The sequence below is a fragment of the Danio rerio genome, chromosome 13, assembly GCF_049306965.1.
Source record: "Danio rerio strain Tuebingen ecotype United States chromosome 13, GRCz12tu, whole genome shotgun sequence".
NCBI classification, from domain to species: Eukaryota; Metazoa; Chordata; class Actinopteri; order Cypriniformes; family Danionidae; genus Danio; species Danio rerio.
The window spans coordinates 41,773,841-41,800,734 of NC_133188.1; the positions used below are offsets into that span (position 1 = coordinate 41,773,841).

General features: G+C 35.1%; 1 protein-coding gene across 18 annotated transcripts in view; it reads left to right on the forward strand.

The window, feature by feature from the left end:
- The first annotated feature begins 554 nt into the window (after positions 1 to 554).
- adgrb3 (adhesion G protein-coupled receptor B3) overlaps positions 555 to 26,894 on the forward strand; it is a 319,420-nt gene continuing 293,080 nt past the window's right edge. For all 18 annotated transcript variants that reach the window (XM_068213097.2, XM_068213098.2, XM_073920225.1 and 15 more), the window contains exons 1-2: positions 555 to 995; positions 2,673 to 3,438. In XM_068213097.2, the coding sequence (XP_068069198.1) occupies positions 2,688 to 3,438 (751 nt within the window). In that variant the 5' untranslated portion in view covers positions 555 to 995; positions 2,673 to 2,687. The remainder of the gene's footprint in view (positions 996 to 2,672; positions 3,439 to 26,894) is intronic.

Genomic DNA, 26,894 nt, shown 5'->3' on the forward strand with positions numbered 1-26,894 from the left:
CGTTCTTGAACGGACAGCCACAAACACAAGTCTCTCGACACCTAAATCAACATGTTTATATCTGAAAAAGTTGCACAGTCCCATCTGAATTCGAATCCAAATGTCATATCGCCTGTATACGTCGATGCATCTTCCAAGTTCAGCAATTTGTGTGATTTTAGTTTTAAGAAAATTACAATATACTCAGTGGATTCGAGCATTTCAGTTATAAAAAAAACAGCCAATGTATTTTCTACAGCTTAAAAATCCAGTTCTTAATGATGGTGAGATAAAGATGAAGCAACTTCACGAGTTCTTCACATTTCTCAAAATCCCGTGCGAAACCATTATTCCCGAGGAAACGACTCTCCTATTAATTATTATTCCTTTGGTTTTTGATAAAATAGTCCAGGCGGCTGCAGAAAATAAAGCGTGTCGTTCCAGTTCCAGTCCGAGGGACATTCCTCTGCCTAGATTTTCCCCATAAAAAAGAGTTTCTGTTTTATCCAGGGGAAGGGGGGCGAGCTGGTGAGAGACGCAGCTCGAGACGTCCATACGTGCCTTATCTTAGTGGCAGTGACGTGATATTGCAGCTCCAGTCCTGAGGCTCGGCGAGAAAGCGCTTTCCATCTCACTCCACAGCGAGTCAGCAGCATCCTCCATCCGTCAGGGATTGCGCTCTACCTGCTACCCGACCTGGGCATCTCTTGAGGGACGGGCAGACAACGACTAATGATCAGTCGAGATTCACAACATTTTTAGTCCTGCTCACTTCTGTTGCGCTCTCATCACTTGGTTACGTTGTGAGGTGGGGGAAAAAGGAGCGAGATGATGATGATGATGATGATGATCCAGCCTGGAGTCTAATGCATTTTTGCTCATTGACCATCTTGTTGCTCTAGACTTCTATCATCGGCAATGGGAGATATCGATTCGCAGGGGAGCGACGCGTTTCATTTCTAAAAAGGATGTTTCCAAGTATGTGGGAAAAATAGCCATAGCTTTCAGAGTGCAAGGTAAGATCTGTTTATTATTGTGATTATTACTGGCAAATAGGGTGACGGAAAAATAGATGGGTTTGTGCGATAATGAGATGGCCCTCGCCCAAGTTTATCCCTCTTCAGTGCATAAAGATCTGAGTTCCACAGTTCATTCTGATTAATGCAATACAAACTACGTCAATATTTCAAAGGACTCGAACGTTTCGTCAAGGGGGCAGTGCGAAGTTAAAGGATGATCGACGAGTTTCGCTGGAAAATGACATAGAATGGAGTTTGGTGCCGACTGTATATCGGATAAAATCCGATTTGGGGACTTAATCAAAAGACTCACGATTGACAGACACTGTAGACTACTTAGGTTTTGTAAGAGAGTATAGATATGAAAACGCTTCGTTGTAGCTCTTTGTATTCATTTGTTTTGTGTGTGTGTGTGGCTACATTGTTTTCCTGAACCGTTCATGTTGCTGATCGTGACGCGACGCGACAAACTGGAAGCATAAAGAACGAAAAGTCCAAGTGCGCGACGCGACAGCATAGATGGGGATGGAAAGGATGGAAAAGTAGCGCGGATGGTTACAATGTGCGCCAATGCTGTCTCGTCCTTTATAGTCGTGGATAACGTCTCTGTATAATGCATCGTACACGTTTTGCTTAGTCGTACAAACAGTGCCGCATTTAAGGTGATTAAAGAATGAAAATAAAGGCTCGTTTTGGGAATGCTGTGACACTGCACACAGCTGCATTGCCTGCAGGATTCATGCAAACAGGACATCGAATAGCTTTTCTCTACCCCATCTATTTCTCTCTCTCTCATCTGCCTTTCTTTCAGACTTCTAGAATATTTAGGAATTCAACACATTTGCACACATTATGGTGATGTGCGTAAAGCTGATCTTCACGGAGACAGAAGCATCACGTCGAAATCAAAGTTTTTTTCCTCATGAAAGCATAGATTGCATTCAATAAAGGGAAGTGGTCCTCACACAGATCACGACATTATAATCCATCCAGGCAATCGGATATGATTATATAAAAGACGGTATTTGTAAAACGTATGCGAATAAGAGTTGAATGGAAATCCCAACTGTGTCTGAGCAGACTGAGATATGTAGATGATTATTATGCGGTCAGACATGTAGATCACTGCAGAATTGCGACACGCTATTCTCGACTTATTGAATAAAATAAATCGTTTTACGGTGTGAAATGTCATTTTTTTGTTGGTGCGCTCTTAATGCCAGCCTTTTATCCTTTCATATGAGCGAGTCGCGGTTTAATTTTACGATCACAAAGCTATTGGATGTCGATGATTTGTGTGTCCGACGCTGTCACTCATTTAAACACGGTAAAGATCATTCACTGTGTAATGATCACATTAAATGATCATTTGATGGCTAAATATTATGGTGTTTTATCCTGCCACAGCAGATGCCCAAAGTTATTACCCCCAATTTATTAAACACCACAAGGTGGCAATGTTTATCCGAAATGTGCTACATTCCCATGGAATGAATCATTTGAATCTCTGTAAAATCTAGATGGTAGTTTATAGTAGAAAATAAGCTGTGCAAAAGAACAATGTAGGTGAGTGTGTGATAAACAAAGACAAATCTCATCTTAGGCTAAAATTCTTTGACAAAGCATTATTATATAGTCTGACAATAAACAGTGCATCCTCTGTTTCTCTTGCAGGCCAAATGACATAGGATGAAGGCTGTTCGTAATTTGTTGATTTATATATTTTCCACCTATCTCCTGGTTATGTTTGGATATACTGGTGCCCAAGATTTCTGGTGTTCCACGTTGGTGAAAGGAGTTATCTATGGATCCTACTCGATGAGTGAAATGTTTCCCAAGAACTTCACAAACTGCACTTGGACGTTGGAGAACCCAGATCCTACCAAATACAGCATCTACCTAAAACTTTACAAACGAGAAATTAGCTGTTCTGAATTCTCCTTGCTGGCTTACCAGTTCGACCACTTCTCCCACGAGAAGATCAACGAGCTGCTGAGGATCAACGAGTCCATTGTGCACCTGTGTGATGACGCCAAGAATATCAATGTGTTTTTGCATTACGACAAAAATTTTGTGCAGCTCCGGCGAGTGTTTCCTTACGACTACAACGGATTGACGACGAAGAAGACAGAGGACGAGGAAAGGTCTGTGGTGGAGTTTGTGGTTTTAAACAAGGCGAGCCCGAGTCAGTTTGGATGTCAGGTGTTATGCACGTGGTTGGAAAACTGCTTGAAAGCAGAGAAAGCTGAATCGTGTGGAATAGTCTACGCTAAATGCACCTGCCCGCAACATTTAGGCGATGGGGAATCTGAGAGCGTGCTGATGCTCAGTAACGTGGTGTTGCCTTTAAATCCCCAAACCGAAGGATGCCTGACTCCTCAGGTGCGCACGGCGCAGGTGTGCAATCTGAGCGCAGAGGTGCGGCGCCCATCCAAGGAGGGTGAGTATGAACCAGACAGCTGCAGGCCTTTAATGCTGGAGTTCATTTCACAGCTTAATTATACTGTCTTTATGATGCCCCCTTGTATTCCTCCACCCTTCCACATAGGAGAACACCAAAAAGAGCTCACTTGTGCTCTGCTACTGATGTCTTCTTTGTTTCGTTTTATAACATTTTCAGGGTTTACCAAAAACAAATGTTCTTTGTTGATGTGTTTTTTTTTTTTGCTTTTTTTTGATGTTACGTCATTTAAGATGTGTGATAACCTGGATGGTGATTAATTGACTAATTCTTTTTAATTCTTTTTGTTTTTCGGGACGGGGTACTAAGGTGTTTCTATTACGTCATCTTATTTATATTTTAATATGTAGTAAAAAGCCAACATATTTTTTAGTCTCTTTGGAATTCCAAGAGGTTTCTAATGAAACCAAAGCCTGCTTTGTGAATTCAAAATGGAGATAAAACAATTCCCAAATACTCTCCGGAAAAGCTTTGGCGACAAATGTGCATTTGAATTTAGCACTTAGCGCTTTTATTAATATCACTCCTGCTGTTTCTGTGAATATTTCAAAATTCCCATCTCAAAGTGTTTCTCTATCAAGTAATAGTCACACACAGCCATCTTCGTGATTTAGGAAGATCATAAATGCACCGGCTTGTTTTTAAGCTGAACTTAGTTAAAGCTCCTGACACCGTACTTAGCCTATATTGGCCTAAACGTAATTGTTATGCTGCTGTCAGACTCCATCAATGACAGCCGCCTTGTCAGTCGTCCCTCTGCTGTCCAGCTTTGTCTCCTGCCACGGAAGCTGGCAGCAACAGATTGCAGCAAATGCCTTTGAAGGAATTTGCTTGCAATGAACATTTTGATACGGGGGGATGACGCATAATGGACTCTTAACGGGGTCGCAGACATTACAGCTAATTAGCATCTGTAACATTTCACAACTGGCACAAGATAGAGATCAACTGGAGGCAGGGATGACCCAGCATACTGTGAAAGGACAACAGCTCACAGAGATGGTTGGCCGAGAATGGATGCTGACTGTCTCGCTTCAGTTCCAGCACAGTGATTCAAAAATAATGAATAATGAGGTGGCGATAGAGACAGACAGAGAGAGAGAGAGAGAGGGAAGGAGTAACCGTCCTATGGCTTATTCCGGTTTTACTTGCTGAAAATAATAACCCCCTAGGGAGAAGGTGGCAGCTTTTCCGATCAAGCGGAACACGGTGCTTTGGAATTATCAAGGTTCAGTTGAGTTAAATAGGCCCCCAATTTCGTCTTCCATCCCCCTTTTCAAATGAGCTTTAAATTCCTTCCCAAACTATGTCATATTCCATTTATGACCTCGTAGCCGAGAGTGATTTCCATTTTCTAATGTTTTAAATATGAATCAAGCTTGAAATGAAGATTAAGCCATTGATTATTTTGTTCCCCGGTTATTATGTGAGCGTTTTATTATGGCACAGACTCTATAATTAATACCACTCCCTCTGTATCTATGAATTCTTAAACAGAACTCCCATCTCAAAGCATTTCTAGATCAACTTGTCATTATAAGCGCTGGAAATATAGCTTTAGCATTAAAAAGCAATGTTTCACTAACTTTAAGCTATCTGCATGTTTAGAGAAGCTTATGCGCACCAGCTCTTTTTTTTTTTTTTTTTCTCGAAGATTACACTGAAAGCTTCTATTTATAGAGTGAAGGCTTTAGTGGATTGCTATCACAGGTTTAAAAGTGCACAGAGCCCTGCTGTAGTGCCAGAATAAAGCTTCTGCCCTCCCGGATGAGCGTTCAGCAGCGTACGCCTTCAAATAGCCACACAAACACACACACAAGATCTGCACAGAGTGGGTCCAAAATAAATGGTTGTCTTTGATTTCCCTTACGCCTGGTTGTGTGCATGGTAACAAAGTGTGGCCTCTGAATAGGGCGATGAGAGGATCACTGAAAACTGGTTTTCTGGTTCATTGCACTGTGCAGCATGATATCCAGCAAAAACATGAGCTTGATTATACTTTATGATAACATTGGTGTTTGAAATGCTGCCTCGCCGAGGATGAAAGTAAAGTGTTTTGAAATGTAAAAACATATTAGACTTGCATAATGTATAATTATGATGCTGGTGCACATTAAATGCACTTGAGCAGGCATTAGCTGATTGCGGGAATATTGCTGGAACGGATTTGAGGTTTTGTTTCTGTATTAACATGTTAGGTTCGTTGACCATGGCATCAAACAACTGTTGAACATATCTAACTATTATTTCAATATAAAGATCTAGTTGTTTGTTTGAGAGTGTTACCAGAAAAGGCTTTGAGGTTTTGTTTCTGTATTAATATGTTAGGTTCGTTGACCATGGCGTCAATCTACTGTTGAATATAACTAACTATTATTTTAATAATAAGATGTAGTCGTTTGTTTGAGAAAGTAATCAGGAAAGTCTTTGCAGTTTTGTTTCTGTATTAACATGTTAGGCTCATTGACCATGGCGTCAATCAACTGTTAAATATAACTAACTATTATTTCAATATAAAGATCTAGTCGTTTGTTTGAGAGTGTTACCAGGAAAGGCTTTGAGGTTTTGTTTCTGTATTAATATGTTAGGTTCGTTGATCACGATGTCAAACAACTGTTGAATATAACTAACTATTATTTCAATATAAAGATCTGGTCGTTTATTTAAAAACGTAAACAGGAAAGGCTTTGAGGTTTTGTTTCGGTATTAACCAGTTAGGTTTGTTGACCATGGTGTCAATCAACTGTTGAATATAACTAACTATAATTTTAATAATAAGATGTGGTCGTTTGTTTGAGAATGTAATCAGGAAAGTCTTTGCCGTTTTGTTTCTGTATTAACATTTTAGGTTGGTTGACCATGGCGCCAATCAACTGTTAAATATAATTAAATATAATTTTAAAGATCTAGTTGTTTATTTAAAAATATAACCAGGAAAGGCTTTGATGTTTTGTTTCTGTGTTAATATGTTGGGTTCATTGATCATGATGTCAAACAACTGTTGAATATAACTATTATTTCAATATAAAGGTCTAGTCATTTGTTTGAGAATGTAACCAGCAAAGGCTTTGAGGTTTTGTTTCTGTATTAACCAGTTAGGTTCGTTGACCATGGCGTCAATCAACTGTTGAATATAACTAACTATAATTTATATCAGGAAAGGGTTTGCAGTTTTTTTTTTTTTTTATTAATATGTTAGGTTCGTTGACCATGGTGTCAATCAACTGTTGAATATAACTATTATTTCAATATAGAGATCTAGTCGTTTGTTTAAAAATGTAACCAGAAAAGGCTTTGAGGTTTTGTTTCTGTATTAACCAGTTAGATTTGATGACCATAGTGTCAAACAACTGTTGAATATAGCCAACTATAATTTTAATAATAAGATGTAGTCGTTTGTTTGAGAATATAACCAGGAATGGCTTTGGAGTTTTGTTTCTGTATTAACATGTTCGGTTCGTTGACCATGGCATCAAACAACTGTTAAATATAACGATATTTTCAGTAAAAAGATCTAGTCATTTGTTTGAGAATGTAAGCAGGGAAGGTTTTGAGGTTTTGTTTCTGTATTAACATCTTAGGTTTGATGACCATGACATCAAACAACTGTTGAATAAATTTAACTATGATTTCAATAGAAAGATCTAGTTGTTTGTTTGAGAATGTAACCAGCAAAGGCTTTGAGGTTTTGTTTCTGTATTAACATGTTAGGTTCGTTGACCTTGGCGTCAAACAACTGTTTAATATAATTACCTATAATTTCAAAAAAAGATCTGGTCGTTTGTTTGAGAATGTAAGCAGGAAATACTTTGAGGTTTTGTTTCTGTATGTTAGGTTCTTTAACCATGGTGTCAAACAACTGTTGAAATATAACAAACTATAATTTCAATGAAATGATTTGCTCATTTGTTTGAGAATGTAACCAGGAAAGGCTTTTATATACTTGGTTAGAATGTTTGAAACTTTGCAGCGGGAACCAATGTGGCATTTTTTGACAGTGGTTTGATGAGAATGTCACCCACACATAAACAGCGGTGAAATCCATCTCATCAGCTTTCATACATTCAAACTAGTGATTTCTGTAGAAATGTCAACCTTGGCCATGAAGCAGCGGTTGGGAAAATGGGATGCCAAGGCTAGTTTTGCACTGCAAGGTAGTCTATAAAATAGGCTGCCACAATTTATTCACAGCTCCAGCATTCAAGTTGATATGACATGGTGTTTGATGTGACACAAAGGACTTGGAAGTGAAAAAAAACACACACATTAAATGACTTTTGGCTAAGATATGATGAAATGTTGACCATTCTAAAAAATTGTCACTATATCTGAATTGACTGTTCTTTTTTATATGACCGATTTCAATTTTTGTTCAAAATAACATATCTATTCCCTGCTCTGCCATTGTTTACACATGATGTTAGGATTTATTTCCATTGGACAACTAGACAATGCTAAATAATAAGTAATTGTGGTCTAAAATATTTTGAGCTTGTCCTCTTTAGTTAATTTCCAGAGATTTCATAGCGTAAATAGTCAGTTAATCATTCAAACAGCCACAAAATAAAATCTAGCTACTGACTTAAAGGGGTGGTTTGCCCCAAAATGAAAATGCTGTCATCATTTACTCTCCTTCCACTTGTTTCAGCATAGATAATAGTTACATCGCAGGATTTATGCAATGGTGAGTTTGTATTATAATTTATCAATTGCATGTGTTTTTGATGCCTGTGGTAGTATAATGATTTTAAAAGCATTCCAGTGTAAGATATTGTACCATTTGTGACCTTAACTATGAATAATTTTATTAAATAGTTTTGATTTTATAATTCAGTTACAGTACTTGAACACTGTTTGGCTCTGGAAACGATAAAACACTTTATTTGAATTATATCTTTTTTTTCTTGATTGTGTTTATAGATTATTATGCTTGAAAATACAGAAATGCACTGCAAAATGCACAGAACACAACGAAAATGTGTCTGGGGACCCCAAAAAGTTTATAAATAAGTTTATTATATTTTATGACGATGCAAATAGTAAACATTAATTCAGCAATCGCTGACTAAATATGTCCATGAAAATACTCTCAACACATGCAAATGCAGAAATACACTGCAAATGGCACAGACAACACAGAAAACGTGTTGAGGGACCCCAACATTTTTAAAGATTGTCTATTACATTTTATAGAGATACACTTCCACTGCAGAATTAACAGAAACGATCTAACGTTATAAATTCTTTCCAAATAGTAATATCAAGTCATCTGGTTAAACTGTATTCATATTGCATCATATGTATAAAAAATTGTAATGTTACATTTTTCCAATATCGTCCCGCCCTAGAGTGAACTATCCATTTCAAGACTGAGTTTGATGATGGATGTCCAATTGAAACTGAATAATGAGTAGGGGGCGGGATTTTATTTTTGCACCACTCCCCTCATTATTCACTTCCAGCAAACTAATGATTAGAGGGCGTGACTAAACATATCTCACCTAAGCCGTCAAGGAAGCGAATGATTAGATTTTGATTAATGATTGCCAAGTCCATTTTTTTCAGTGGATTACCTTTCTCAGATGAATTGGTCACCAGCAAAATAAACATTGTCAATGAAATGAAGCTTATGCTATCCCTGCAGACATACAACATCATAAGACGTTAATATTAGGTTAGATTTGGGTCACCAGCATCTAAAGACAATCCTATTTCAATAATGATTGGAAATGACAATGATATTTGGTTGATTTTAGGGTGTGTTGGAAAGTGACCAAAATCCAACGTCGAGCCAACATCTTAAACCAATGTCATATTGATGTCAAATACTAACATTTATTTGTCAGGTATGGCAACCAAAATCCAGTGTCAGATAGGCGTCATAGTAGTAACATCCACGCAACGTCAAGCTGTAACATCATTAGATGATGATATTTGGTTGTTTTTAGGCTGCGTTGGGTAGTAACCAAAATGCAACATCTGTCCGACGCTGAACATTGACGTCGGCCTGACTTTGGGTTTTTACATCAACTCAGTTTTGACTTCCAAACAAGATGTAAAATCCCACAACTTTGGGATACAATGTCATGTTGACGTCCTGTGCCTGCTAGGATATGTTGTAAGAAAGTGCACCAAAACAAAGTTCCTACTTCCATACTTTGGATTACATTCACAATAGTAGTTTCATAGTAGTGCCATTCACATCCTTTCAATAGCTTGCTTTCCCGTCTCACTCATACGTGTAACAAGGGTTTGTTTATTTGGTATAGTACTCGTGTATCCCACTAAACGCTCCCATGAAAGGGATGCAGAGCCTGAAATAAGAGTGAAGGGTTTTGAAGAAATGTGAACACAAGTGGCCATGAGAGGCCCATTTGAACACTTTAATACCAGGTGGAAACTGTAATTCACTTCAAAATACCACTTGAGAACAGATCATTAAAAATATTGAGTGGAAACAATCTCCGATAAGGTTTACTGTAGAAATGGGAGGACAGGACAACCAGTAGCTCACATGAGATCGTCCAATAGCAACAGACAACAATCCAGGAAAGTCCCACCCAATAGTTTAAGTCACTAACTTTAAGTCATTTAATGCAGTGTTTCTCAACCACGTTTCTGGAGGACTACCAACACCGCTTGTTTTGGATGTCTCCTTTGTGTGTCGCACCCATACAGGTCTATCAGTCTCAGCTAATGAGCTGATGATTTGAATCAGATGTGTTTGGTTAAGGAGACATGGAAAATGTCCTCCAGGAACATGGTTGAGAAACACTGATTTAATACATTCATTCATTCATTCATTCATTTTTTTTTCGGCTTAGTCCCTTTATCAAGCCAGGGTCGCCACAGCGGAGTGAACTGTCAACTTATCCAGCACGTTTTTACGCAGCGAATGCCCTTCCAGCCACAACCTATCTCTGGGAAACAACCATAAACACTGATTCACATTCATACACTACGGACAATTTCGCCTACCCAATTCACCTGTACCACATGTCTTTGGACTGTGGGGGAAACCGGATCACCCGGAGGAAACCCATGGACAAACTACAAACTCCACACAGAAACGCCAACTGACCCAGCAGAGGCTCGAACCAGTGACCTTCTTCCTGTGAGGCGACAGCACTACCTACTGCACCACTGCATCGCCTGATTTAATACATCCATTTCAAATTTCTTTCCACTCACAAGTGCTTTATATTCTTGATGTGCCCAGGCATCTTATATTATACATGAAGCTATTTCAAAGCCACACTGCCATGTTATGAATGATCATTTCAGCTATGGTCCCCACAGGGCTCCCTGTTTTGTATGGTGGCCATATATGGGCCATGCGGGTAACTCCTCATTCTTATTATCAGCATTTCTACTCTTTATCTGTGCATCATCCCCTCTCCAGGCACAGTGACACTTGATGTGATGGCTCAAAGTCAGCCGCTCTGAATTGTGTCTCCTAAATTAGTCTCAAATGAAGCCCTGCTGGAGAAGATGAGCAACATCTCGGGGCGGTTTCTCATTACTCTTTGTCTTTCTCTCTTCACCACTGGTCTGCCCTCGGACAGCAGTGGCCGTTTGCTCTTTTTTTTTTTTTTGCTTGTCCATTTTTGGAGAAGAAAACTTGCCTGGCTGCACTGCAGGGTCTGAAGCCCTTGCACTCGGATCTGTGGGGGAAACTGAACTGTCACTTTGTGCAAATGACCCTTGTCAGGCCCAGGGCTTCGGAGCGTGTTGCGGGAAAGGGGAAATTTGGCTGATGCTAATGAAGTGCACGTCCACAGTGTGTCAGTTTGTGCTGAGTCATGCCCATGTGATGATAATATACACCCACCGGAATTCCAAATGTCAGATTTCAGAGTATTGTGAATGGTTACAAATGAGAACGAGGAGTGATGATTTATTTAGCACGCTCTGACCTCTGAGTGTTGGGTTGATTGCATCATTGCGCTGATGAATTATTGGTCGCTTTCTTATTGTTGCATTTAAAGAAAGTGTTTCGAACCCTTTGGGCTACGGTGCTTGTTCATTGGTAGTTTAGAAGAGCGAGAGGCCTTTTATTGATGCTAGGGGCCATGAGAAGGCTTTGCATCTCTGCTGCATAGTGCAGCTCTTTATTCACTTTGGATCAGTAGTCACAGCGCATCATGTTCATCGCCATTGTTCCCTCAACTTGGAGGCCTTGAATTCATTTCTTCAGGGGAGGATGTGTGTTGTTTTCTTTTCTTTCATTTTTGTCAAATGCTATATTTGGGAATTGATTTTGCTGAATATGTCTGAATATGTTGAACATTTGACAGCATCGGTAGCACTAAGTTCTACAAATAGTTGAATCAACACTTGATTTGGTAATGCTGCTATTATTGCTAGTATTTAATATTAATATTATATTATTCATTTAATATGAATTAAAAATTCACATTTTATTAATCAATACAATTTTAGCAAATTTTGGCTTCAGGAATGCATATTTGACACTAACAGTGTTGCAGAAGAGTGATTTGCGATCTATATGGACATTTACTTTCATTCATTAATACAAACAGTACCATCTGTTAAGACCAGCAGGGGACGCTCAACCTAATGACCCAGGATAATGATGGGGACTCTATACTGCTCATTGAGCGCTGTCTTTCGGATAAGACATTAAACCATGGTCCAGACTCTTTGTGGTCATTAAAAAACTCAGGATGTTCTTCGAAAAAGTATAGGGGTATGAAAATGGCCAAATTTGCCCACGGGCCTCTGTCCATCATGACAGCCTTACCATCCTTATATAATAATCCGCCTCATCACTCTGACTGTTTCTCAATTGCAAGAATGCAGAGAACGGATTTGCGTTCTTGTGAAGACCGGTCGTGCCAGGTTACCTCGGAAGAACGTACTCGGGAGATTGTAAGAACAGAGAACGCATCCTGTGAGAAATGAGATGCTGCGTTCTTCCCTGGTTTAATACTGTATGTACATGGTACAACATTTTTTTCCCCTTATATATAATATATATTCCCTTATTTATATATATATATATATATATATATATATATATATATATATATATATATATATATATATATATATATATATATATATATACTATGCACAAAAACATAAATATGAATTGCACAATACAAATAAATCTATTTTAACTTTTTTTTTTTTTTTTTAATGTAGCATATGCCCCTCCAGCCACAACCTATCTCTGGGAAACCATTTGTACCTCATAATAACCACAATTATTACACAGTTATCTGTTATACGTGATTCTTATTTGTGAATCACAATATTTCAAGATATGGTATTGCTCAATAACATTTATTTAAGCAATTTGGACTGTTTGTTAAATATATATTGAGAGTTTGGCACCATCTTGCGCCCGAATAATAGTATTAATAAGTAGGTTAGTATGTGGCATTACATTGTTTTTGTAATTGTTTTTGCATATGTTTACTTAAAGAGAGAGTAAATTATTGTTACAACGAAGGTCAGTGTTTTGACTAATTGTTTAATTTTAACAGTAGCCATGTAGTAATTGGGATAATGCACATTCAGCTGGTTGTTTAAAGCCTTAAATAAAGCTTTTAATTATAGAACAGCACTTCTATTCACATTGAGCTGTTGATACGTCTGTCAGGCTTTTTGCAAGAACATCTAGCTGGATGTACATCAGTTTATTATGAATAACAACCTCAATACTATAATTAAAAGTTATCTAACTTATCTAAAGTTATATAAAAGTTATATACACTTATGGTATTTATTCTAATTACAAAAGTACGACTAATAGCATTTCACTAATAACAACGACAACAACAACAAATGATTCCCATTGGTTTCCGTTAATGTTACTACAGTGTAACCATGGTAAAAGTTGTTGATTTATGGAATGTAAAGACTTCTAACATGATAATTTTTGCAGTTTTTAACAGTTTAACAGTTTTCCTTTTCAGTGTTGTTGAGAATGACTGCACTGTTTCATATGGCTTTAGTTTGATTTGTGGTTCATATCATAGAGCTCTGTACTTAAAGGTTAAACGTCTGAAGGTTTCTCAGTGGTCATGGTCCGATAGTCAGTGGTCAGTGGTCAATGGTCAGAAATATCATCACCTTAGAATTATTAGGTTCTATCTGACATTTTTGGCAAAATTGAGTTGACATATTTTTATTAAATGACAACTTTTTTTATAAGTTGTTTACATTTTAAGACTTTTTAAAAAACAAATGCTACACACTTACTGTTTGCTATGGAATGCAAAACTTTGAAGCTCAATATCTCAACATCATTCTGAATGCAGATAGAGCCTTATAATTCCAAGGTGACGATATGATAAACTATTTCCATGTTCCATGTATTAACTGCATCAGTAGAACTTTCAATGGATCAAGATTTCACTGATATTGAAGTTAAGGTGTGTAAGAAATTAGTCCTCTGTATAAAAGCAGGAAAAAAGGAAATCTGACAAATGTGCTGAATTAAGACATTTTAATAATGTTTGTATGTGTGCTAGCCATACTGTATTACAGTATATACAGAACTGTTCACTTCAATCCTTTAAATTATTACAAAAAATAATGCAAATAAAAATGCAAATAAATCCAAAGAATAGTTTTGCTTGGTAGCAGCCTGGCCTTACAACAACCTTATTTATCATTTTTAATAATATTTATATTTTTGCTATCATTGATTGTTGCGAAAATTGGGTGCATATCAGGGTGTAGTACGAGAATCCCTGAAAAGTAAATGGGATTAGTGATATCAGCTAAAAAGGAATGTTGTTTCAGAGACAAGTTATTACATTTTTTTATGAGATTATGGAGGCACTGGGAGTGTGCATTTAAATAGTAAATAGGAAGCTTTTGATTTATATACCGACTTCAAGATTAAGACTGTGATATATAGATTTAGCGTACATCCATGAAAATTGCCTTTACCAATAGGATGCAAAAACCTCTGCGGTGCATGGATTATTGTGAAGCTCATATCAATCAAATTCACATAAGTAAAACTACTTCCAAAGCCTTTTATAATGATGCCCGTGTTCGTTTTTGCAAAGCCAGCACGGGGGAAAAAATAAAATAATAGGCGCTGCTAACCCTCTAGTGTGTTCAACCTTTAAATGTGATGAATTTGTGCAATTTCTGGGTATCACAGGTATGTGGCATCAGACAATGGCTACAACCAAATCAAATAAAACTGTTTTATTCATAGATAGAACTGTGCTTGGGGGAGGACAGCAGAAAAATATTTTTAATGTACAGACATGTACTTTAATGGGAATCAAGTGTCTCACTGTTATTTTTTTTCGTACTATATACATTTTTAGATATACCTGTGCACTATACAGGTGTTACAATAATAATAATAATAATAATAATAATAATAATAATAATAATAATAAAGAATTATATTTATATGTATATATTTACATGACAAATAGATATGTAAACATACACAATTATGAATATTAAATGCAATGTTTTACATTCACTGTACACAAAAATTGGGAGGCACATAACTATATCATGTTGTCTCAACACAAATCGATTAAGTCAACTTGATTGATTTTATAAATTTAAGTAGATTAAACATAAACCGTTGAGTTGTCCCAACACAACACATTTAAGATTTGTTTATTTAGCTCATTTTAAGCAGACAGTTTAAACAAGCATCAAACATATTTTTTTACCTGTTTTTTTTGTTTTATTGTAAATTATTAAATTAAATTATTATTATGTTGTTTAGAATATTAAATAATTTTTTTCAGTAATATATATATATATATATATATATATATATATATATATATATATATATATATATATATATATATATATATATAATAAAATGAACATTTTACTCAAGATACATACCTATTAATGTCAGATATGGAATCAATAATTTTTTTTTTTTTGGTTTTGTTTTTTTGTTAATGACAGCGTCAAGCATTTGTATTTCCGTATGTTTGTATTTACATGTATTATTCAAATGTTTAAATATGTTGGTCAGTTTTCTTTATTCAGTACATTTGTGTAATGCTGTGTTCGCACCAGACGTGGCGATTCACGCATTCAGCATATCAAACATGCAAAACGTTCAACCGTGCCACTTCATTTGCGCCAAATCATGTCATTTGTGCCACCAGGTGTGTATTTGTGACTTACATGAAAATCACTCATGTTTGACGCTTCATCCGACAGTTTAAGTTATGATTTTATGTTTTGTATTTTTTTAAAAAGAAATCAAACTAAATTAAATCAAAGGTTAAAAAAACATATTCGGTATACATGTCTGTCCATATGTTTTCATTTGTATGATGTTTTCATAGGTAGATGTGGGGGTGTCGTGAATGAAAATAAGGTGGGGGGAGGAGTTGTTGCGGAGGTCACCCTCACTATTCTGCTGCCCTAGGCAGCCTCTATGGATGCGCTGGCCCTGATTGTAACTTATTAAACTAAGTTACTCATGGTCAAACTTAATTAGTTAAGCAAGTAGTTTTAAATCAGTTAAAAAAAGTTCAATAGACTCATAAGGTTAATTTAATTCAGCCTAAAAATTGGCAAACAGGATTTTTTTTTACAGTGAAACCTCCTTGGAAGTTTCTAGTGTACATAGAAAGACCTTATTTAGCTGGTTAAGATGTGTTTAATTAGGGCTGGAACTAAAATATGCAGGACACCGGCCCTCCAGGACACCCATGGTCTACAATATATATGGAAATGTTACTAGTTAAAAACCTTTATTGATTAATAAGATCATACACTACAAAAAAATGCAGCATTCACAAAATTCCTTCAGGTTTTTCCAACACAAATCGATTAAGTTGTTTTCACAAAGTTAAGTGGATTGAACATAAAAAAATTAAGCAAAAAAAAAACTTGTGTTATCTCAGTTTACTAGATCTTATAGTTTTCTTTCTTTCTTTCTTTCTTTCTTTCTTTCTTTCTTTCTTTCTTTCTTTCTTTCTTTCTTTCTTTCTTTCTTTCTTTCTTTCTTTCTTTCTTTCTTTCTTTCAGGCAGTCATGCAGTAGTCTATGAATGCAGTTTTAATAGATTGAATAAAAAAGGGAAATCAAATATAAACTAATGGCCCTTAAACAGTTCTGTACACTTTCAAACATCAATAGCACATCTAACTGTTCCAGAATATTTGACTTTTTTTTTTTTTAACCAAAGAATTGCTTCCAGGTATGCAACTGACATCTTTTTTTCAAACAATAAAACGCTCCATATATTGCCAGATTGCTGTATGCTAGCAAAAATGAACTCTCCTGCGTATTTTTCTGTAGAGCTGGATAGCCATACACGGGTGGATATTGAATAATGCCGAAGTGCTTTCCTCTGTTGAAAAACATGAAGCAAAAAGTTGCCGTGAGCAAAAACGGTTTTGTAATTATTTGCGTCGTTCATTTCACTGCGTTTATAAAGTCAAATCAGGTGGATAGCTGTAATTGATCACGTGGACAAACAAGAAATCCCATGACTCCACTCGTGAACTAAAATGTTTTGTTTATATAAATAAGCGAGCACAGAAATTCGCATTTGCATATTCAGTACGCTGGGAGGCCGGTTTGGCCTGTATAACGCGCTTCAGATTAATTATGTGATTTGAGAATATTGAAAATATATATTTTTTCTGTATAGCTGCAGACAGATCGAAAGGTTTTCATTATTATAACTTGCATCTTCTCTTTCATCCCCGTTTTTAATTAATATTGATTGGCATGGAGTAATATTTATGCAAATGGCCTGATTTGCATTTCCCACATCGTTTCGTTCTCATTTATGCCATCTTTTTCGGGTAGGCTTGAATCCTTTTTCCCTGCCAGTTAGATTCATCCCCACAAATGTTTGGCAAGAGCATAGTTGCTTCGTTTTCCTGGGAGGTCCATGACTGCCGAATGACCATATGGTCCTGTTACTAGCATCATCATCAAAATGATGCTGCATATGAAAACTGATGGCTTCTGATTGGAGGATTACACTTTGAAAGGGTCATCCAATCAGACTTCAGGCACAGTGACTGGGGCATCAGAAATGCTGAGAACTGCGAGTGAAAAGAACTGTCGGGCTGTTTTGATTGAGTAAGCGAAATCTTAACTAGGGTTTGCACTACATGTTTTGGTATTTCAGACATAACTTTCCAAGAGCATTTGTACGTCTTGTAGTATCTGAAATAAATATTTGAGATTTGCTGATTATTTGAGAGGAGTTCCGATCAGATTTTCTCTCCCTGGTTTTAGGAAGATTATGTGGGTCATCAAAACATTAATATAGGGTTATTGTTAGCTTGTGAATCTGCAATGATTTGTATCTTTCAGGATTATTTTTCTAGTGAAAATTGCTTTGTGTAAAAAGGTTTATCTATATAACAGGGTATTTTTATGGTAGTTAAAAATGGAAATTAAATAAACATTGAGGATGTTATATAATACAATGTGAGATTTATATTAAACAAGTATTATATGATATTTATTATATTATGTTTATTTTATTATATTATATTATATTTATTATATTTATTATATTATATTATGTGTATTATATTATATTATATTTATTATATTATATTATATTATATTATGTTTATAATATTATGTTTATTATATTATATTATATTATATTATATTATATTATATTATATTATATTATATTATATTATATTATATTATATTATATTATATTATATTATATTATATTATAATTATTTTTTATCTGCAATGTCAGTTCAGTTTATCATCCCATAGGATGTTTGACTGGGAAAAATATTGTTAAAAATACTAGCAACCACATTGAGTTTATGTGAAGTTTAACATTAAAAGAGAGAACATTTTACATTTGCTTTGTTTTTATGGCCCGTGACTGCCTGATTAAAACCATGTATATGAAGTTAAAATATTAATAGTTTCATCAAACATTATTGTATTTAACTTTTTATACAATGAAGACATTAATAAGGTTTCATTCCGATATGGTTGATGTAGTATGCTTTCGTTTAATTCACATTTTAGTAATATTTCACAATCTGCCTATGTTCACTTACGTAACATTGCAAGACTTCGCCCTTCACTATCCCAACAAAGTACTGAAGTTCTTGTTCATGCTCTGGTTACATCAAGGATTGATTATTGCAATTCCCTCCTATCTGGTATCCCTCTTAACCAACTTCAAAAATTACAGTTAATCACAAACTCAGCAGCTAGGGTAGTCACCCGCTCGCGTGTTTCTGAACACATACTCTATCTTTAATTCTACTTTACTTACATTGGCTTCCTGTTCTTTATCCTGTACAATATAAAATTTTTCTATTAACTTACATAGCTCTTCACAACCTGGCACCCGATTACCTCTCTGATCTTCTTCACTGGTACATTCCTTGGCACTCACTGAGATCTTCTGTGGCTGAACTGTTATCAGTTCCTAATTTTAATAAGAAGTCATTTAGTAGCAGGGTTTTTAGCTGCATAGCACCACAGTTATGGAGTTCCCTGCCGTTAGATATTCGTCAGGTGGACTCTATTTCCAATTTCAAATCTCAGTTAAAAAAAGAATTTCTTTTAATGGTTTTCTGGATTCATTTTATGTTCATTATTCTTCTGTCTTGTATTTTATGATGTGCCTGTGACAAGGCATGGGCCGGTATAAGATTCTGACAGTATGAGAACCTTGGATAAAAATATTACAGTTTCACTGTACCACGGTATTGTGATTACTGCTTTAAAATATGTTCTTATGTACAATATGTACAAAACCTTTTTCCCCCTTTGAACACAATATATATTATTTTGGGAAACATTTAAAATATTTAGGAACAGTTAACATGTCAGGCTAAATAATTCAAATGAATTATTGACTTGTGCAGTCTTCATTTGTTTCAAAAACACAGATTTCTTTACTATTTAAACAGCATTTTTAGATATCTTATCTTTTATTTATTTATTTATTTATTTATTTATTTATTTATTTATTTATTTATTCTGTTTCTAAATATTGTTAGACTCTGCAGAAAACACTGTTTCTTTAAGTAGATACGTAACTGATTTTCAAAATCAGTTTGTTCAAGTCATGTGGTGAAATTATATACATATCGCAATATACAGTTGAAGTCAGAATTGTTAGCTCCACTGTATATTTTTCCCCAATTTCTGTTTAACAGGAATACGATTTTGTTTTTAACCTCTTATGTTCCTTTATGTGTTAATTCTTCTCTTTTTTATTTTTGGGAAGTGTTCTGTGTATTTATTCTCTCTGCAGGAAGCAGCTACTTGCTCCTTTCTTTGGTCCTGCCCCTGCTCCAATAGATACCACACCCTGCCACACTCCTGGCTGCCTATAAATTATTTTTTTAAATTCATTTCTAGACATAATAGTTTTAATAACTAATTTCGGTAGCACTTTAGTTTAGGTCAAAAATCAAACTAATAACTTCTGGCTTTTTACCTGCCTAAGTTATCAACTGTTCATCAGTAGTTATAAAGTTTGATCTTATTCTGCATCCCTAATCCTACCTAAAGCCTAAACCCAACTTCTACCTTACTTACTATTGTTAAACAGGTAATTAGTAGTTTATTAAGCTAGTCGTGTTAGTTAACGGTTTGCTAATAAAGTGAAATGTGACCTAAACTAAAGTGTTACCCTAATTTCTAATAACTGATGGTAACACTTTATAATAATAGTCCATTAGTTAATGTATTTACTAACATGAACAAACTATTAGTAATACCTTTATTACAGTATTGTGTTTGTTTGTTAACATAGTTATTTTTTATTTGAGTTAAATAGCATTAGTTCATGTTAACTCCTAGTGCACTAACTAATATTAATGAATGAATTTGGTACATTTTGAATGAATGAATTTGGTACATTTAGTACATGTTAAACTATGATTAATAAATGGTTCACAAAATTAGATATTCAGTTCATGTTAGTAAATACATGAACTAATAATAAATAATAAATAATAAATGGACCGTTATTTTAAAGTGTAACCTAACTGATTTCTTTTATCTTGGCCATAATGATCGTACATAATATTGCACTAGATATTTTAATTAGGTTAACTAGGCAAGTTAGGGTTATTATATAAATCATGGTATAACAATGGTTTGTTCTGTAGACAAAAATAATGCTTGAAGGGGGCTAAAAATATTAACCTTAAAATAATTTCTAAAAATTTAAAACGTCTAGCCAAAATATAACAAATAAGATTTTCTCTAGAAGAAAAAAATATTATCAGAAATATAGTAAAATATTTCTTGCTTTGTTAAACATAATTTGGGAAATATTTAAAAAAGAAAATCACAGGGAGGCTAATAAATTTGACTTCAACTGTATATCACAGAAAAACAAAACATTGCAAATGTCATTTTCTCCTATATCGTGCAACCCTAGTCTGTATAACTACTTTAACAACTCATTAAATTAGAAAAAAAATGCAAAGCAGAAGCAGACTTTTGGCCCGGTGTATGTGTGATAACTGTATAGTGAGTGAAATTGCTATTAACTGCTAATTTTCACATCAATAGTCAGTCAGAATGGCTCTCCGCGGAGTCTTTGTGAGTCTTTCTCCTGTGACGCATTAGGCTGAAATGTTTTAAAACCCTCATTGATTCATTATGCTTTGGTCTGACCCTGTTCAGGGGCCATTCTGACCTACCGTTTGTCACTGTCTGCTTAGAGAGGAATGCAGATAACAACCAGCCCTGAACCTGCAGAAATAAACATGGCATAATTGTGCTTAATTAAAAGTATTCCCTGACTAGAACCTGAGGTCATATCCTTTGTGTCTTGCCATATCTTTGTGTCATTACAGCACTGGGTCATTTTGAAACTGCTAGTGAAACTAAAAAGATTTGAATAGTTCTTTTGTGTGAAAAATGGCATTGGTTAGTTTTCTGACATGTGATGTTAGCTTGAAAGAATAAAGCAGCGGTCAATAATTGACTATGAGTTGTTTTAGTTTAGTTTTAGACTTTTTTTTTTGTCGTTCTCAGCACGGCAGAAATTACGCTGGCATTATTAAAGGCCAATTATAAATCCCCTATTAATATTCATTTACCTCTATTTATCTGAAACAGAAATAATGAGCACGTCCTCCATTTCGCATTACTGGGGATTTTTGTTCTTTGCCATTTCTCGGGAGGCCGTGCTGCATCTATTTGGCACAGTTTTGCGGGCAAGTAATTTTGAGCTGAGATTTGTCTTCGTGGCTAACAATAACCTACTCAAGGCATCGATTCTTTTTTTGCACTATTAAAGTATGATCCAGTGCAAGGTTATTTAGCTGATCAAAAAAAAAAGTAGTCGGTCACTCAAGCCAGTCCAACATGCGTTTGATTCAGATTTGATTTGAACGGCTTACAATAAGTCGTTGTCGAGTGTGAAATGAGCTGAACTGATTTGTCTGGACAGTGGATGGGTTTGAGCCTTTAGCTGGATAATTCATGCCTGCTTCAGACACTTTGTAATGATAATAGTGACATCCGCCGGGTGCAGATATCATTCTGGAGGAAAGTTTTTTTTTTTGTCATGCACTCAGAAAATATCTTGAACAAGAGGATTTGTGGAATGCGGCCACGCTTCCTGCTTCAAGTTTAAGACATTTTTCTCTGTAGAAAGATGATTACTTGCATTGTTTTTCTCCCTTCAAAAAAAAAAAAAAAAATCTGTGTGTGTGTGTGTGACTGTTCGTTGCGCATATTTGTAGTGGTCGATTAGCATGGCTCATATTTAATTATCAGACAACATTGAAAAGTTTTGTTACTTGGCAAATCCAGTGCTATAATGAGATTAGTGCTGGGCAAAAATAATTGTGATTAATTGCATCCAAAATAAAAGTTTGTTTGGAAATAATAAATGTGTGTACTGTTTATATTTATTATGTATATCGCCACCTTGGAATTATAAGGCTTTATCTGCGTTCTGATTGATTTTGAGATATTGAGCTTCGAAGTTTTTGCATTCCATATAGCAAACAGTATGTGTGTAACATTTGTTTTTAAATAAAAAAAGTCTTAAAATGTAAACAATTTATTTAAAAAATCCCATGATGTAAAAAAGTTGTCATTTAATAAGGATATGTCAAAAACTCAATTTACTATAAACTATTCAAATATTTCTTTTCATTTCTATAACTTTTTGACAGTATGTGAAATCAACAAGAGTCACATTAAGGACCATATGATAAAGCAACAAATGGAGTTTATTTCTATACATTTTTCTAAAATATTTCATTTGTTCAATATAATGACTAAATTATCAACCAATGGATGCTTCCTTCAGCTCTGTTTGGGTAGTTTGATTAATGCATATCAGTATGCATATTATACTTTATAAAATAAGTAAATGCTGTGAATAATTGTGATTTACCTTTACTTTTAAAGTGAACTATCTGATAATAGTGTCTAAATGAAGACCTGCAAAATGTTTGCATTTTCGTTATTCTGTCATTATGTTTTTGTCATTTGGTACACTAAATTATATGATCCCTGGACAGATAACAGTTTTATTTTTTAATCCAGTGAATTAGGAATGTTTAATACTAACAAAGAGTATTTTGTGAAATGAAACATTAAAGTAGCCACTTTAGTTACATTTAATTCTTTCTATGTACAATTCAGTGCAAAATTGTTAGACAAAATTGAATAGTTGTTAATTATTTTTAAACTATTTAACACATGTTTAAACATAATGGCTTTGATAACTAAATTCTAATAACCAATTTTCTTAGGGCTGCGTGATTTGGAGAAAAAATGTAATTGCTATTTCTATGATAATTATAATTTTGCGATTTAAAATGGCTTTACTATAATTTCATAAATGAGCTGCAGGTTTGATGTGGTGAAAAAATAAGCATAACCACAAAGTGCGCTACACTATGCTTCTGTTTATTTAAAACTTCTGTAAAATAAACTGTCATATTTTAAAGACATGCCAGGAGGAGGTGCTTCTTGTTCGATCTGAGTCCCACTTCATTTTGTACACGCAGTGAAGATCACTGATTTTTAAAGAAATTAGATCTTAAACATGACAATTTTGTAATGGAAAAACAGTTCACCTGGAGCCCTTGGTCTGCCTGGCTGAAAATTCAAAGTTTGTGTGCATATAGGCCATTTCTGTTGTCTTTGTCATGATGACAGACAACATTTCACTTGTTATTTTCAAGATACTCTCTTAAAGTGCAACATGCTTAGGTAAAAAAGGCAAATTACTTTTATTAGGCAAGTTACTGGACAACAGTAGTTGTTCTGTGGCCAATTGAAAAAAAAAATCTTGAGGGGGCTAATATTGGCAGTTTTTATTTATTATCATTTTTTTAAATAATCGCTTGGCTAATATTTGAAGGCTGACAATTGTTTCTTCAACGATTTTGTTGATTTAATTTCATGCAAATATCAAAAGTTGAACGTCTTTTACAATTGAGCTGTATGATAACCAAATAGTAGCCATTACTGACTGACCACTAAAAATAACCACAAAGAAACAAACACATATACAAGAGGATTTGTGTGTGTGTGTGTGTGGCTTTTCATCAACGTGTTATGATAAAGCAAGACATAAGCAGCTGAAATGGAGATGCAAAAATAGCCCTATGAGATTGTTCTGTTCTTTAAGAGGCCATAACCCTTACCTTGCTTATCTAAAGCAAACAACACAACATCTCTCTGATCTCAAAGGAACATCTGTCAAGGATATGGCCAAAATAGCATGATGTACATTTCAACGCACCTCTCTAAAGTCTCAAAGTGCTGACTAAATTATCAACCAATGGATGCTTTTTTCAGCTTTGTTTGGGTATTGCAGCTTTTTTGACTGACAGTCTCATTTGGTTTGAATACAGGTTAGATGTTAATGGGAAAGCCTCTTTTCTGCTCACTGTAATTGCATTGCTGTGATGTGCAGTTGTGACAGTGAGCGGAACACTAGATAGTGATCTGAAAATATAATAGCTGCCGCGGTTTTGTTCTGCTAAGAAAAGTTAAAGTATTTGCATATGCATGGTTTCGCTGGATGAATGGAAATGTTGCATGGGTGAGGTAAAAGGAAACGAGGGTATGAAATGGTCTGAACAAGGCATAAACATGGATTTCCGTGGCATGCTGTGAATGTTTTGGTTAGTTTCTTTGCAAAATGGCGCAGGTGGTAAAATAACACAGACACTTTTATCCAGGGCAAAAAAAAAAAAAAAAAAAAAAGGACTAAGATAAAATTTTTACCAAGATTTACACCAACAACCATACCACATTCAAAGAAACTCAATTCACCTTTCTTCTCCATTCTGATGCTCTGTTTGAACTGCAGCAGTTCATCTTGACCATGCCTAATTGCATTGAGTTGCTGTCATGCAATTAGTTGACAAGAAATTAGAATTAACGAGCAGTTGTGTACCTTATAAAGAGGCTGGTGAGTGTATGTTAAACCAAAACAGCCATTCATTCTGTAATGCTATGAAAAATATCTCAGTATATAAAGTTTTCTTGGTATATATTGCTCATCACTTATTAAAACTTTAAACTTGAATTAAAATTTTTATTAAAAAACACAATAAAATGGGGGGGCGGGGGGTGGGGGGGGGGGTTTAATGTATTGTCGCACTTGAGAATAAAAACATTATTAATTCATTAATTATTAATAATAATAATAATAATAATAATAATTTTCATAGAGATGGGTTGCGGCCGGAAGGGCATCTGCTGCGTAAAAACTTGCTGTATAAGTTGGCCGTTCATTTCGCTGTGGTGACCCCGGATTAATAAAGGGACTAAGCCGACAAGAAAATAAATGAATAAATAATAATATAAACAATAATAATAATAATTATTATTATTATTATTATTTTGTCATTTGAATGAATTGCCAGACTAAAGAGCTAAAAGCATATGTAGCCCTTTGATTGATAGATTTATAATAATATTTTTTGTAAAGGAACTGAGTCTGAACAACAACAAAAAAACAATATTAATAACATCACAGTTTGTATTTGAATTGTTATGATGCTTAAAAACCAATCCGTCTCATATACATGAATGCTGAACTACGTGCTGCCTTTTGAGAAACAAAAATATCCTTTCTGTGCTATTCTAATTTAAGTAATAATATTAGGAAAAACAAACTAAATCTAACATTGAAAACATCCATAGTGTTGCATTTGATATATTTTTTGGTTATGAACAGTGTTATTGTTACTGTACTACACTGAAGAAAGTTCAAATAAATAAATAACATTTCTTGCTATAGTATGTGTTCCAACAACAATATTTGTTTTACCTATTCATCTATTTCTATAGTTGTGATGTTAACTAATCTAAAAAATGTCAAGGATAAAAAAGTGCCATACTTTAGATAAAACAAAGACACGAATGATTAACTTTCGAAATTCCATAGTATATACAACATCACAGTTATGAAAGAAAGACTGAGAGATAAACATCAGAATGCAAGAGAGCTTTATTTTCATCTTTATTACAATCTAGAAAAGAAAGCATGCGCAAATAAAACCCAGTCACAGTGAAAGAGAGAGAGAGAAACTTTCAGAAATGGACGGTGAGATTAACTGGCCTATTATGAATGTTCCAGCCATAAAACAGTGATGTGATCAGACAAACCTAAGAGATGAGAGTGTTTCGCATGGAGGAGTGGATGGGGGGCTGACGAACATACACACTGACACAACCTCAGTCCTGCGAGTCTAAGCCTGCGAATAGTCGACGGGGGTCAAGACGCATGTTTCAAAAGCGATTATTTTCCCCGACACTCTTCGCTGGGTTATTTGAGGTTAGCCTTTGCTTACTGTAGCAGCCGTGTAATGTAATGAGAATAGAGATAATGTGCTTTCCCTTTCGTGCTATGTGTTGACATTTGAAAAAGCGATTGCGTTTTGTGCAAATCTACATATTTCATTTGTCGCATATGCTGGTTGTGATATTGACAAAGCAATTATAGATTAGTTGACGTCACTACGAGTGTACTGGAACTCTCTGAGAGTTTGAATTAATAAAAAGTCAGCAATTAAAATGAAACGTTTTAATGCGCACGACATACAAGCTGTTATCAAACCATATGTTTTATATAATAGGGTGTTGTGTAGCAAGTCAGGTTTGTGTAGTCCTATAATGTATGCATGTCAGGGAGCCTGATCTCAAAATGGAAAATGATGACTGTTAGAGCCATAAAGAGCTCTAGGAGATTTCTAATATGTTTCAATATTATTATATTATTTGTTTTGAGATATATAGTTCTTGCTATTTAATACAGCATTTAATATGTATGTTTTGTAATAATATATTTTGTACATGACATTTCATATTAGAGTTTGCATTCCCGCGGGAGCCGCGGGACCCGACCAGATTTCTGCGGCACGGAAATAAATTTCCGAATAAAGCGCAGGAGTGGTCGGTTTAATTTGTGACGGGAGCGGGCCGTCTAGCAATATCGCTCCTGACTC